Source organism: Atta cephalotes (assembly GCF_000143395.1).
Source record: "Atta cephalotes unplaced genomic scaffold scaffold00083, whole genome shotgun sequence".
Classification (NCBI taxonomy): domain Eukaryota; kingdom Metazoa; phylum Arthropoda; class Insecta; order Hymenoptera; family Formicidae; genus Atta; species Atta cephalotes.
In genome coordinates this window covers 397,759-414,548 of record NW_012130147.1, presented here as the reverse complement: position 1 = coordinate 414,548, position 16,790 = coordinate 397,759, and the positions used below count along the sequence as shown (strand labels likewise).

The following is a 16,790-nucleotide window of genomic DNA, read 5'->3' as shown; positions in this document are numbered from 1 at the left end:
AATCCATTATTTTTACTATGAAATTAGTAATGGAAAAATAAACGGATTTCTTTTTACTTACACCTAATATATACGCTGATGCAAGCATGAGCTCTTACCGCGCGATTTTTTTACATATTGAGAAAGAGAAAAAACTTTTTTAAATATCTACATATTATATGCAATTTTTTTAAAAATATTATTATTTTTACTCCTCCATTTTTTGTTTCTATATTATTTTCAAATGTAATAGAAGGTTTTGAAAACTGAAAGGTTTTGAATTGATCGAGTAACATATCTTTCATTTTAATTGCTCTAAACGGTTTTACATCCATTTGCCTTATCACATTGATTATTCTGTTACGAAGCGCATGCATTTGCATTATCTTTATCTCTTGCGTTTGCAAAAAGAAGAATCCTGGCCACGATAAATGAAAAGGGGATCGAAGTAGCACTCGATATCAAAAAAAAAAATATATAAATGTTCGACAATCTGAAAGAGTCGCTCAAGGGTAGATCGCGTTTATCACGCTTATGCGCTATAAACGTTCTCTTAGCTTCACATCTACGAGAACAGTTTGTACGTATACTCACAAATAAATTCTCGACACGCAATATCACGTTCCGTTTCACTTCCGCGCGTCTCAAGTTATGGTCCAGATAAGGCTCGAGACACATTTCGTAAATTATATTGAGGGCGAAAAGAGATTTCTAGAAGGGACGAACTACAATCGATTCTAAAATTTTTACAAAGTTGAGAGCAAAATCGAAGCGGCGAATTTATACAATTATATTCTAGTTGAAAATTGAAATATGAAAGAGAATAAATATATAGTATAATTTTACAAATTAAATATAATAATAAGATATAATAATATTAGTACGATACACATGCTCACAAATATATTGCATATATAATATAGTATATATATATAATGATAAGTTTAGAGCTTATCGCTGCTGTAGGTAATCATCTTGGTCTGTCAATCGCGCTCCTAATGCACGCATATGTGTGTAAGTGCACCCGTGCACCGTGAAACGGATGCCCCTATGTGCCACGTTGGTGCCACGTTGTAGCGATTCTCTTATATTCCGAAGCACTCTTGAAACAAAGGGGCTAGAAGGTCCCGAGAAGGCTATAGTGGAAGTATATGAGCTCGTATAAAATGTAAGTACGAGTTTACGCGCGCGAGTGACTGCGAAAGGACGCCAACTGCAACATACTTATATTACTTATTGTTAGTTTTGAACAGCGTAATTTCAAGCACTGATATTATATTCTGAATTGTATTGTTCTTGGAAGTTGAAAATTATTTTTAAAGCGTTCTACTTGAATGATAGTTATAGTTAATTAATTAAGTAATTTGCTTTATAGAATGTTATAAAAAAAAAAGTTTTAGAATTCTGTTATTATATCATTACTCGGAATTTTATAAAAATAAATAAAATTGTAAAATTGTAATTCTCAAAATTTTCTTTAACTTTTAAAGAATTATTTATGTATTTATAAGAGATTAGACTTATAAAGTGTTTACAAAAATATCTAAATTTTATCACAATTTTTATGATTTTATTGAATGTCGTACGTATCGTAAAATTATTAGAGATAATTTTTAGAGATAATTTTTAGAGATAATTTTAGAGTGCTTTATGTTCTTACGGTATTGTCACAATTAGTAGCAAACAATTGATAATGGCTGATGCTCAATAGCCTATCGATTATGGAAATCGATCGTCCCTTTACGTTTTTATGTAGGCTGATATTGTCTTATCTCGGACGGAAGGAACAATGAGAGAATAACAGAGGGGACGCGTGAGCGCTAAACGTTAGTCTCAGTGAAGTGAGTGAATGAGTGCAGTCACGATCATTGATCCTCTCGTAAGAAATTCTCTACAGACAAAATTCCTATTTTTATTCAGGATATTCAAGAGATCAAGATTTATCTATTTGAAATCTTGAATATATCGCAAGGAGGCCTTTGGCGGTAGGATATTTTTTTAATAAGAAATTTATGAAAATTTCCTCATATTAAACGTTCTATTAATTAAAATTTTCAAAAAAAATCCTTTATTTATATGTATAACATTTCAATCAAAATCCTTTTGTAAAGAATTCTTTATATAAATATAATCTCTTTCTATTATAATTATTTCTATTTTTATTATTTATTTTTAAGTATTTCTGTTTATTATCTTTTCATAAAGAAATTCATAGCATTATTTTTCAATTCCAAATCTTCTTGAATATATTTTTCTATTAGACAAAATATTAGTATTGTATAATTAAAAAGAACATTCGTCTCTGATTCTACCTCGGAAATTTTCAGTGCACGGCTATCACTAATATCGTGACAGATCGATCGCTTCACGATGATGAATCATTCTTGTGACAGACGAGTGAATGCCTAGTCACGTTTTAACTCCCCTAAACTATATCTCTTTTCCTCCTCCTTTGTGTACTAGATAAAAAAAAAGAATCGAATTCATTACGACACCCCATGACTGGCGATTTTCGATAGAGCTGCTTTGAACACAGATTTGATTTTTATTCGCTGACGTGGATTAAATAGATGTCTTTGTTTAATTCTGTATATAAATGACTGAGTCCGGCTTTATTCCGAAACAATTTTTTTTTAAATATGAAAATAAATCTTCAAATTAATTTTTATCGAGACTTAATAATTTATAGTTAAATATATATAATAATTTAAATTTGGCATATATATAATAAACTAAAGAAGAATTTTTCTTCTGCTACAATTAGAACTAATTCGCAATGTGCATTAAATTAATTAAACGAGATATAGTCGCATCAAAACGCGATAAAAGGTTGTGTTGGTCATATCAAAAAATTTCTGCTTCGCCAAGCACTTTTATCCGTGTCAACCACATTTGTGTCACGTACGCAAGGACAATTGAGATGGTTGACGAATTAGGTACTTGTAACTACTGCAAATCACTGTCGAGAGGGTCAATCAAGAAAAGCGAATGCTGTTGTCAACGCATACAATCTCGAAACGAAAAATCATCAAGGAATTGAAAAATTCAATCTTTTTTTATTATTTCTATTTTTGTAAATGTATTTGTAACAAAAATAATTTTTATATAGAAAATAAATCAAACAAAAGCAAATTAAAAAAATTTTCGTATAATTAGAATAATTAAAGTTATTTCCATTATATAATAATTTTACAAAATTACACAATTTATCGTTATTAAGATATTATTTTAAAATTCATTTTAAATGTTTCTTCGAAGATTAAATTATTCAGATTTAAAATCACTAATCTTTATTAAATTCACTAGCTCATATATAGTCTCCATAATTAATAACTGGTATTTACGTTTCGAGATATCGCTCGCTCAACAAATTGCGTACCGACGCGGATTATTTGACAGAAACAACGTCTACGATTACCCGAGAGAAGCGAATCGGGTGGTAGTATGAGGTAGTGGATTAATCTTCTCGCTCTCGGTAAACACGAATGGTTTATTTTGTCTACGGTGAGCTGTACCGTACATTGCACCATTCGAACGCATATGCAGCGAGTGGGCTGCAACAGCCGCGCGACTGTGCGCATTTAATGACGCGGCCAATTATTATCGTCTTATTGGTATACCTACTCAAATAACAATATGTTTTGTAATTATAAAAAAAATAGCCATAATTCAATGCTCTTTTGCTTCATTACACTTAATAGGAGAAATGAACATAAAAACAGATTGTTTTACATTAGAATATAATTAACTTCTATCATTAAGTCATTCAGGTGAATTTTTTAATAAAAGTACTAATATGTTTAATAATAATAATAATTACATTAAATTTTATTATTTATAAAATTAAGGAAACTATTTCGGATATTCTTTTCACTGAACTTGCATTGTATTTTGCAAATATATTACACGAAAAGAATGATTTTGTTGAAATATCTAAAAATTTATAGCTAGATACAAATTTGAAACTAATTTTGTTGAACCATCAGAATAATTACATAGAATATTCAAATTGGTTGCTAAAATGTTAAAACTTTTTGCATTACTATCATTATGCTTAAGTTAATTCTAGATAATTATTTTGATGGTAACAGAATTATTTTTAGATCTCTGTATCTAGTTAAATATCAAGTGACGCGACTCCGGGCGAATCTGGACGACGCAGGGGCGAATACTATATAACAAATATATTATGGTCATATGAATACTATAAAATATATATATGGAATATAATTTTTCTTTTTTAATAAAAAATACATGTAAATAGCAAAATATTATTCTGATTAATTAATAATAATTCCCTATTCTTTGTTTTAGGTGGTCTAAAACACGGGAATGGTGGCGTGGGTAGCGCGAGCAGTTCTAGAAGCACTAGTCCGAGTCAACAACAACCATCTCAGGGTGGTCTTTCATTCATTCCGCAACCTAGAAGTCAGAATCCGAATCGACAACCCACAGCCACTACGCCAAGGTAAAATTAAAAAGATAAATACATTGTGATCATAGCGGTTATTAATTGTCATTAAATTTTATTATTTGGAGAAATTAAAAATTAATTATTAGAGAATAAAATTTAATGTAATAAAGAAAATTAAGATTTTTTTTTTTTCAAATACATTTGTACCTACTAATTGCAGAAAATATAATTTATTGCTGGAAATATTATATATAATTTTAAATATTATTTAACTATTATTTAATATTTAATATTTAGTTAGAAAAACATTTGTGATCTATATTTATATTTTTAAATAATTAAAAAACTTTTTAGATATTTTTTCTGTTTCTAATTTGAATTTTTGTAATTTGCAGTCCTCGAGCATCCACAGTAGGCCGACCCAATGGAGGTTTGAGGACCCAACAACAAGCCTTACCGTATTCTGGAAATACTGTCCCAGCACCTCAGCCAAATAAGAATTCTGTACTGGATAAATTTAAACTTTTCAATAATAAAGATAAAAATCAAGAACGAGGAAAGACTTCATCGGGAGTTTCAAAACGTACTTCCAGTTCTTCCGGATTTTCTTCAGCTCGATCTGAACATTCAGACAGTTCAACTTCCTTGTGCGATCAAAGTAAGACCCAAGTTCAGGAATCGCCAAAAAGTCGTGCGTTGAAATCAAAACTGCAATCAGCTAAACCAGCAAAGCAGGCCAGTCCAAAAACAGGCAGAAAGGAGCAAAGCAAGGCTCAGAGTAAGATTGCGCGCACGAGCAAAGGTCCGCCAAGCTCCTCGGAGAAACTAACAACACTCTATAATAATCCAGTTGTAGAGCAAGATGTTAAAATTGCTAGTAAAGCTATCAGCACTAAATTATCAAGTGATAGGAAAACATCGACTCTTCAGGAACTGGTAAAGCAACCGGTAGTGCAACCTCCTAAACCAAATCCTTCCGTCCTAACGCCACCTAGACAAATTAATCTTCAAGATACCAAAAACGTGAACTTGAGGAACGAACTTACGACAACGAAACTTTCACCCCGACCCAAAATGGAGCTTCCAGGCAAGATATCGGATCCAAAAATTTATTTACAAAGTGTGAAACCACCGCCGAATGGTCTGAACAAAGATTTTATGATGCAGAAAGCTATTCTGGCAAATACCAACGGTATTATTAAACCATCCGAAACAGGGGAGACTCTTGTTCATGAGAACGATACTTTTAATCGTACTCTAAGCATGAATCAGGCAAACCTATCAGACGGTAAGGATCTTACGGCAAAACAAAAAGAACCAGAAATGTTAGAAGTTAATCCCGAACAGCAATCGGAGATGGAAAGTTTTGATTCATCGAAGACTCGAGTATTAAGCCAAGAGAAGGTTATTTGTGAGGAAGAAATAGAATCTATCGAAATTTCCAATAACGATAAACAAGATTCTATGACAATTAATTGTGTTAACTCAGTAGCTGATGAAAAGTTAACTAATACTGAAGACGGACTAACGAGTATATCCACACAAAGCAATCTGAACTTTGGATCTAGTAAACCGTTAACAAGTTCGAATAGTCCTCTTCATGGTCCGAACCCAGCCGGACTTAGTCCGGGTTCCAGCATCCCGAAACCTACTGCTCTTGTGAAAGGTACATCGAAACCATCGAAAGACAATGGCACGCTCAGCGGAATGCCAACGCCGACAAAACCGAAGAGCGGCGATACTCTTCATCGCAAACTCGATCCTAATACAGTAGCGATGGTGTCACCGATGCCGAGTATTTCGGATCTTATGTCCGACAGTTCACATAGCAATTCTAACAGCACCGGGCAGAGTAATTCGAGCGATAGTAGTGTGATTTATAGGCCAAGCAGTGAGAGCGGTAGCGAAATTAAGACGATCCCTAACCGGAAGATCGACACTACATTTGAACAAATGGAAAAGGTCAGTTTTGGAATTTTTCTTGATCTATCAAATAAAACCGCAAGATATATTATAATTATAATAATATCTATGCAAATATTTATAAAATTGTTCGTGTAATATGTGTTTAATCATAAATACGTCAAAGAAAAGTTTTAAAAAATCCTTTGAAAGAAACTTGATAGATTCTTGATTTATAATTATTATTTTCTTAAATTTTAGATTATTTTTTTAAATCCTAGATTTTTAAAATTATTTCCTTAGTCTAGATAATTCTAAAATTTTTTAAATGTTTTTTTTTCTTTTTCGCTGTTTTGTTAATTATCTTCTCCAACATAAAAATGATTAATTATAAGTAAACTAAGTCAAATTTAAGATATAAATTTAAGATATGTCATAGACTATTTAAAATCAAAGTAAAATTAAATTTAAAGTTTGATAGATATGAAAATTAAAATAAAAAATATAAAATTATTTAAGTACGTCTTTCATTTTTGGTTTTCGTTTTGAAGGTGCTTTCGGAAAATTCGACGTGCGGTGGTGCTCTAGCAGATGATGAAGCCGAGATGACTGTAAAACCTATGCAACCTCTTCTGCGCGGGTACACGCCTGGGGCCCGAGGCTTACAAACTCTACCGAGCCGTACTACGGCACGACAATACACCGTTCTGCATTCATCGTCGCATCATCATGTTGGTGGTCACCACGATTACGCCGACGTTGACGTCGCTTCTGGTTATCTGAGCGACGGTGAAGTGCTGCGCGGAGGTGGCATGAGTGTTGGCAGTAGAACCCTTTCGGATCTATGCGACGGATACATGTCTGAGGGCGGCGCATCCCTATACGCTCGCAGGATTAATCCTTCTTATGGAAGGATTGATCACGAACATGACAGGTAAGATCTTCTAATTTTGTTTTTATTTTTAGACATGTTTGGAAAACATAAATAATTAATTAAAATTTTATTCTTGATAAATCGTTTCATGAATTTATAATATTTTAATATGTAGGGGAGACCGGGCCTAAGTGGGCATCCTTGTCAATTGCATTTTCAATAACAAAGTAAACGATTTTAGTCAAATAATTATTAGTTTTATAGAGTAATTAAAACTATAAGATGGCAATAAAAATTTTAGTATTTGCAGTTTCATTTTATCCATATAATGGATACACAAAAAATGATGTGATTCGAAAAATGAAATCTCAAAAATTACTTTGACTTTCGGAAACACGTTTGACTGCCTAAACATAATAACGCAGCGCCTAAACTAACCAAACTTCGTTGGTAAAGAAAACACGAAATGTCATCTACAATATAAATTGGGAACTTATAATATATATTTTTGCCACTCAAAATTTGCCACTCAAATGCCAGCTTAGATCCCGATCTCTCCATGTATAATGATACAGAAATTATGCGTTTCGCGAGTTATCTTTGTGTCTAAATCCATTTTAACGGATAGAAACGGATAGAAATGAAAGAGATAATCCATGGAAGTCTCAAGAGTATTATGTATAGAATGATATTATAATCAAAGCATTATTTTTTTATTCGGATAGTATCAATTTATTATCATAACAATTATTATTATCATTATATGTGTATATGTATGTATATGCATGATAATAACAATAATTGGTGTAATAATAAATTTGTATTAATATTATTGTAGTAATAATAAGAGAATAGAACATAATCTGCTGTAATATAACATGTTTAAAAATAATGTTGCTTTTAAATTTCTATTATTGTATCAAACTACTGTCGAGATTTCACAAAATCGATAATAAATCAAATCGTTGCGAGAAAAAAAATTTAAGAAGCTTTGTCAGGGTTGAACTTTGCGTATCATGTAATTCATGACACGTGCGAGGCGTGCGTCGCGAAAGTTTACCGGATTGCTGATCGTATGGATTATTTTTTATCGAATGAAATATGGATGAAGAAAGTGCGAAAATATACGACGTTTGCCCGCGCAAGAGAGTGACGATAAATTAACGCCGCGTAGTCGACGCCGAGCGCGTGTCGAGTATTGATCAAGAAAGCTCGAGTCTAAGCCTCTCGCGAGCTTTTCGTGAAAAGCCCGTCACCCTCGCGAAGTCTTACATCTGTCAGTTTTTGATGCATCGTACATAAATTTTCGTTAAAATTATTATTGAAATAAATAAAAAACATTTACGATTATTTTCTCGCGCCATATAAATAGAATTTTTTCATAATAGAATTAATATAAAAAACGTTTATATTATATATAATACTAAATATTTTTATAAAATTAATTGTTGTTACATTATGTGAAAAATTATTTAATCTTTCTTAGTTAATTTTATTTTATTTATAATACTCATTCGATTAAAGATTATAACTTTCTGCGTTCTAAGAACATTTATAGTATAGAGGCACTTTCTATTTTAGACAACGTTTAAACGTTGTCCGGTACACAAAGTGGATTCGTTGATGTCGTGACTCGTTCATTACGCTCCGCCACGCCCGTGCCGCTCTCTCCGTGTTTGCAACGAAATACTCAAATTTGACCGAGAGAGAGAGAGAGAGAGAGAGAGAGAGCTTTATTATTAGCAAAGCTCTGGAACTGTGTACATTCAAATTAAGATTTCAAGTAGTAAGCCGAATTCATTAGAGAAATGCGGAGACGAAGCGTAGGTATATTCTTCTACAGCGCAAAATATATTTTCTTTGTAATCATATGTAATCATATGTATTTTTTTTATTTTTTTGACATGCAAATTTTTTACACATTTATTGCAGCATTAATATTTCAATCAAATCTAATACTGAATTTATATCATTATGAAATCCATTACTAAATATCCTTAAGATAATTATATTCTTTGAATCAATCAAAATTTATATTTGATTTGATAATGAAAAATTGTATTTTTAGTAATCCATTCGCGCTGTCCGCACGGCCGTCAAATAACTCAAGCTTGTAAGAAAGATATGACTGCCACGAAATCTAACTAATTAGACAAAATTCACGAGGTTAATTCCGGTGACGCTTTCAATTACTCAGCGCTTCATGGGCGCTACTTTTATCACAATCGAATTAAAGCATGGTCAATCATTCGATTAATCCGAGAAAATGATTTTCTCTATATAAATATCCACCGCTTTATCAAAATCCTATCACTGAAAGTTTGTGAAGTGAAGAACTTATTGAAATCATTCATAAAATGAAATTTTAAAATCATTAATGATAAAAAGATATAATGAAGAATACAAAATATTTTCAGAAAAATCAAATATTCTTTTATACAGTGCCTTTGAAACGTTTGTTTAAAAAATTTTTTATTCTTTTTGAATACTTTAATACTCCTTTAATAGTCCTTGAAATATTAATTGAAGTATTAATACTTGAAAAACATAAAAAACTGATTTCATTCCGAAGGATAGGTATATTTATTTCTTTAACATATTATATATGTACTTACAAAAAAATAAATATGTCTTATTTTGATTAACATATTCAAAGCTCATTATAATCACGTGCGAAGAGGAACACTCAAATGTATTTCGTTATTTGATTCTTAAATGCATATTTTATAATTAAGAAAGAATTTTATTCAGGTAGTATCATGCCTTACAAGATGTTTGCCATCATACGTTGCAGAAACGCGCCTGAAGGTATGGCGGATCCCTTCGCCTAACTTGCTTCGGCATAATCGAGCCCGCGGCGCATATCATCCGCTTGAAACTCGACGCGCTTTTCAGAAATTCAATATACTCAGTCCTGAAATCCTTCCACGACCCTCATCACCATCATCGAGGAAAGCCCCGTACAATCTGCAACAAAGACGTTTGGCATATTCCGACGATTATCGTACGATCTTGCGAAAGCTTTCTCTTGCTATCGAGAAAACCTGTCTAAATATATTTAAAGATAAAAGGATCGAATATAGCTGTATTTTATACATATATATTCAAACAATAATTTTAAAAAAGAATATTTCGTTTGTGATAAATCGTATAGTATGTTATACATATAACAAAATATATTGAGAATTACTAACAATGATTTCTGCTATATTTATTAATCTTTATTATAATATACTTGTACTATATTATTCGATATTAAAAATATCAATTCACGATAGCGCCTTCGTCTTTTTATTTTTAAAATTATTTTACATAATTCTTTGAAATTAGCTACTGTATAAATAATACAATAATTATAATAATCTCTATTACACAAATGAGTGTCTTTTTCATAATGAATTTATAATGATCATTAAGTTTAATATTTTTTTGTTGTAATCATATCTATTTTTTTATCAAAATTTGGTTTATTTTTGCCCTTTTTATACAGATATAATAAAAATAATTATTCTTCTTCAATTTTAGCTTACTTATAACGTATTTTCCTTTTATTTTGACACACAGTGGTGTATTATATTTGCTTTGATATCACAATTACCATTGATAACTTTCGGTTATGTCCTTTGAAACGGGAACATACGCTCGCATTTAGCATATATTCTCGGATGCGCAGCACGGGCGGAGAGAGACATGGCAAACCAGGCTGTTACATATAGCGCATGCAAAAAGATAAGCGCTTTTGTCCGTTCTGACAACAGCCTCTCAACATTGTCCTGCGACTCCTTTCCGCACTGTAGAAGCTGATTGTGATGTGACGCATGCCTTTTCCTCATGCATTCTGGCGATGAGATGATGATGCCGCATATTGATTGTTGAAATAGTCATATGAGTTTTTAATTTTGTATTCTTTAATAAAATCAGTTGCACATTTATGTGTTGGAAAGTGAATAAATCTAGGGAAATTGATTTATTATGGTTCACAGTATATGTGTGTGTGTGCGTGCGTGTGTGCGTGCGTGTGTGCGTGCGTGCGTGTGTGTGTGCGTGTGCGTGTGTGCGTGTGTGCGTGCATGCGTGTGTCCAATTTTTTAAACGTCCTATTTATTTGCCTATGCAAATATTTTGAAAAATATGAAAGATATGAAAAGTCATTTCAGATAAAAGTTATATATGGTTTGTGAAAAGGGATGAATAATAGTAAAATTAATTTTTAAATAATCTCAATCAGTTTTCAAATAATTAGATTTACGTATTAAATCATATCATTATCTTTTTTTTAAATAAAATTCTATAATTTTTTAATATATTATAATTCTTTTAATTATTTTACATATTAAATTATTAAAATAAAATTTTTTAAAAGTCAATAATTTTCAAGATATTTTAATATATTTCTTTCTGATATATTTTGATATAAAATATAAAATGTCTCTTAAATTATTAATTTTTTGATAATTCTATTTTAATACTAATGCTAAATTATAATTAGAGAAATTATATTACGTTAAAAATTATATATTTATTTCATACATATATATTTACTTATATAATATTATATTTACTTCATTTTTTTTTTTCACTTTTAAATGGTAATAATCTTAGTATAGCTTAAAAAAAATTTTTTTTTAATTAATATTATTAATATTATTATTTGTTCCCTTTTATTTTATACTTTCGATTGAAACATTTTTTCATATCTTTCAGATCTTTTGAAATACATATTTACTGGGAGCATTTAAATGGAGACTTAAATGGGACATCCTGTATTTTACATGAATAAAAAAAATCATATTCTTATTTATACTCATCTTTCAATACATAAATGCAATTGATTTTATTTTAAAGGGTACAATCAAAATTTAAAAACACTCATGCATATGACTATTTCAGCGCAATAATAAATTTCAATTTTTTTAAATTTTCCCCATATCCCATGCCTGGTGGTTAAATAATTGTTATTTTTTATTTTTTAGAAAATCCCATGAACAGTTTTCGTAATGATTAATTTAGATTCTGCATCTCTAGGCTATGAATAGTCTTTTTTCGCACCTTCCTTTATATGCAATATTACATATATAATCTTCTTTCTTTTTTCGAACATTTAGGTATATTTTATTGCATAAAAATATGAACATAATTAGAGACTCTTTAGACACTTCTCAGAACGCCAAGATCCATTCATCTAGTAGACGAACCGTGGCGGAGACGAAACAATATTTATTCGCAGTAGTTGCGACGCTTGCGTGGACGCCGTGACGTCATGGCGATCGATTCGACGTCGCTGCGCGGTGGCGCGATCTGACGGTGTCGGTGTGTTATTTCCAGGGCGGTTCGAGGGGTTGTCTCGCGGCGGGGTTGCTTTCCCAACGACAGAGGCAAGAGAGTACGTGCTGAATCGCCGAGGGTGGGGAGTGTCGTCCTCATCGATGTCGACGTCAAATATACGCAAAGTTACCGGTGATAATTTCGGCTTCATTTGCGATGAAACCATCGCTCGGAGTAATTTCTTTTGATTTCCTCGGTGTGACTGTGTCCTAAATAGCAAAGGTGGAAGACCAAGAAAGATATTCGGAATTCGTTGGAGGAAACGCGGCGGCTCAAGCTGAACGGTAATCTCGTGTTCCTGTTTGTTCAAAGCTTTCTACCGGCTTGAAACGTTGACTACAGGGATGAAGACGGGGTGTGGAAGATGGAAAAATTGGAAGGGCTTTCAAATGGCATAAATATATCAATCGCGTTTTCTCAAGCAAAAAGTACTTTAGCGTTTATTTGTGGTGATAAAGAAAGTTCAATCAAAATTTTTTATTAATTGAAATTCAATAAAAAAATATTAAAAACACTTTCTTGTCTTTGTATTCCTTGTTATAATTTCTAGGTGTAGTTTATGATAAAAAATAGTACAAATTTGACATACTACATACGTCCGTAATAAGTAAAACTTGAGACTTGAAACTTAAAACTTGAGAAATCTATTTTTTTTAGAAAATGGAACTATTTAATATTTATTGATTATTATTATTTTCAATTCATTATTTCCGAATATTTATAATAGTGATTTAATAATACAATCCGATATAACATCTAAGTTTTTTTTTTTATTATTATATGCTGTAACTATTTTGCTTTTGCGATAGTTATTTTCTATAAGATTCATCTTTAAATCCTAGTTACAAACTTTGCGATGACTAAAATCACGAGTTTCTCCCAAGTAATTTCTCTATATATGCAGAGGATATTTTTTTTCTTTGCCAAATTCTGTTACAGTATATATAAGATAATATCTCGAAATTAGATGTGACGTTAGGACTCGATGAAATTCATGCTTGTTATAAAGGCAGATCTTTTAATATTTGTTAAAATTTTATAAATCATAGAATTCGATTTGCAAAAAATGAATTCGTTAAAAGTTGAAGCATTAAAAATTAAAAAATAAATTGTAGAGAATTTATTTTCTGAAAAATTATCCTTTTCTTTATCAATTTATGATTGCTCTTTCCTCAATGACAAATTAAATTAAACTTCGGCATAGTATTATGATTACAATGACATTCTAGTTAGAACTTTCTTGCGTTCCCAGATGATTTTCGCGAGGCTTTCCTTTCTCGGATTTGTCCTCCGTCGCTGGCAGCTTTTTAATTATTGATGCTAATTGTTCTTGTAATCAGAAAGTTTCACGAGTAATGAATTCAAGAAATTGACATTTGAAGTTTCACTACATAGTTTCCTGTAAGAGCAAAGTTACGCACGCATACTCGAAAGTTCCGTCACTAGTTAGGAAGCTTTCTGCAAATATTTAATCTGTACCAAGTGATCAGCGAGCTCATTGATCGAATACGGAAATGATACAATTCAAAAGCTAATATAAAAAAAATTTTGATCGCTATTGATGAAAGAGTAGTAAGGCCCAGTTTCTCATTTTCTAGTTAACTAACAGTTTAAACTTAATCTCATTTAACTTGTTAATATAAAAATTATGTTTTTTTTAGCAATGATTAATACCAGATGAATGGTTTTGTAGTGTGATACCTTTAAAAGTCTCTCACTACAAAACTATCGATTTAGCTATAGCAAGAAAAACATACAATTTTTACATTATCAACAGGTTAAATTTAACCACAAATTAATCAGAACATGAAAATGCCCAATTTCTATCAATATAGATTCATTTTAATCTCAATTCAACTTACTATTTTTTTTAATTTTTAAAACTAAAAAAAAGATGAAGATTTAATTAAATCGAGATGAAAGTAAACTACATTGGTGAAAATGAGTATACGTTTCTTTACAATTTACTATATCGACTTAGCACATTAAAACTTGAGACTAATATAGATAAAAATAATAATCTTAAAATTAAATTTTGCTTAAAATAAAACAAAAAATTATTATTAAAAGAAATTAATACATTCTTGAATAATGTAGCTTAATTGAACTTCTTTTAGAAATGTAATAATTATGAAAATGAAAAGATTTAGAATTTAATTGCTAGATTTGAATGATTGAAATTTTATTTAATAAATTGCATGAAATGTCCATTTATTATTAAGGAAACAGAAGAACAAAAATTCTTCTTTTTTAGTAAATACTAATTGAGCAGATTTCAGTAATTACGAGACTTGTGCTGACTTATGATCACACTCAAGTTCTTATTTCTATGTACTTTCGCCGAAATTTAATTTAACTTTTTTTTCCTCTCAAAATGTCGAGCCCATGAATCAGTTTGGTTGTAACCCCGACTTAGTGTCGAGGTTAAGCACATTTTTTTACGAGGCGCATTAACGACTGGCCGCTGTAAGAACCATTAAAATAATGATCTCAACCTAAAATGGCACGTGCAATATAAATTTATAGAACTTTCTATAAAATAACAAGAGCAAGCAAAATAGCAAGAGTTTCATCGTATTATATATATATATTTATTATTTCTTTTTTCCTCCATACATCAGTAATTTTAATTCTTCCTTGAGAAAGACGGATTTTTTACTTGATTTGACTTTAAATTCAGTTTATTTATAAATTGGTAGTGAGAATAATACGGAATGGATGAAGAAAGAAATTAGTACGTAAACACTGTTGAATTATTTGAATTATGCATATACACGCATATTTATATAAATAAAGTACTCATAATATTTTACATAATAAAACACAACATCTCTATTACATAAAAACTCGCGATATTAACAATTGCGGGAAAAATATCCGTAGACAATTCTCGCGTGTTGCACAAAAGCAATAGAACCTTTCTCTTGAGTGTAGAATTAATAATTATTATTGTGATTTACGTGCAGAGGACACGTATCGCTTTCACGCCAATATACGGATACCACATTAAAAAAAAAACGTTTACGCGTCTCGTGCATCATAAATCCGGATGCTGAATAAAACCATCATATTCTCTCATGCCATCGCAGCGTTGCATGTTTTTTTTTTTAATGCCAAATCAACAAATGTTGTTGCTTCAATCAAGCTATTTAATTTTTAGTTTCTATTAAAAAAATAATGTAATACATTATTTCAGAAAATGCAAGTTCTTTATTGTGAATGATGTTCCTTTTTTACATCATAATTTAAACAACGAAATAATAGTGATGGAAAAATAGAACAAATATATTTTACATTGCAGATATTTATGCAGATTAATGCTTTCTGCTTGGAAAAAATAACGTCGATATAATAGAAAAAGTCTGTGCAAAAATAGAGTAACGAGAGATTCATAGTAATAAAAAAAGATCATCTAAAACGATCGTTGAATATATTTTTGCTTTAGTAATGATCGTTGGTTGTCTGTGAGAATCTCAAGAAACAAAAATACAAATACAATTTTAGCACATTGTAAGAAACAAAAATACAAATACAATTTTAGCACATTGTATGATTAAACATTATTCTGTATTCCGAGTATAATGATAATGATGCAATAGAAGAAATTAACGCAAAGTTTATACTACATAAGAGAGAACTATTTTAAATAATTACAAAAAAGCAAACACTTCTTTTAATATAATATTAAAATTATTTAAATACCTCAAATAATAATATTTCTTCTAATGAATTAATGTTGCACATTAATTTAATTGAATGCACATTGCACAAATAAACGAACTAAAATTTTATTGTATTGTATGATTAAATAGTCATTATTTTTCGGATAATAATAATGACATTTCATTTGCTTGCATTGATTTGTAGGTACGTAGGTGGCTCACGGCGAGAGCTGTCGGGGGTGAAGGAACTGGTGACCTCGAGGCGGGTGCAGAAGAATCGGCCGTCGGGGATCGCGAGATCGGATGGCGGCTGCATCGGAGGCGTCAGTCCGGGAAGCGGTGGTGGTGGCGGCGGCGTCGGCATCGGCGGCGTCGTCGGTAGCGGTCTTCTAGGCGGCTGCAGCGGCGGGAACGACGCCTTGGCAGAGCTCACAATCGAGGAGCTGGCTTCCATTCCCGCCGGAAATCACACCTCCGCCAATCACACGGGACATCCCTCTCATCACAAGGTCAGCGAACTCGCGAATTCGAAATCGATAGCGCGTGGTTTGAGCATAAGAGTATATGTGTGTGTGTGCGTGCGTGCGTGCGTGCGTGCGTGCGTGCGTGCGTGCGTGCGTGCGTGCGTGCGTGC

At 31.4% G+C, this 16,790-nt stretch overlaps 1 protein-coding gene across 1 annotated transcript in view; it reads left to right on the top strand.

The window, feature by feature from the left end:
• The window catches only part of LOC105624627 (neuron navigator 3-like), an 89,244-nt gene that overhangs the window by 57,295 nt on the left and 15,159 nt on the right, over positions 1 to 16,790 (top strand). The window contains exons 6-9 of the mRNA XM_012205984.1: positions 4,294 to 4,447; positions 4,789 to 6,355; positions 6,847 to 7,229; positions 16,362 to 16,716. Of these exons, the coding sequence (XP_012061374.1) occupies positions 4,294 to 4,447; positions 4,789 to 6,355; positions 6,847 to 7,229; positions 16,362 to 16,716 (2,459 nt within the window). The remainder of the gene's footprint in view (positions 1 to 4,293; positions 4,448 to 4,788; positions 6,356 to 6,846; positions 7,230 to 16,361; positions 16,717 to 16,790) is intronic.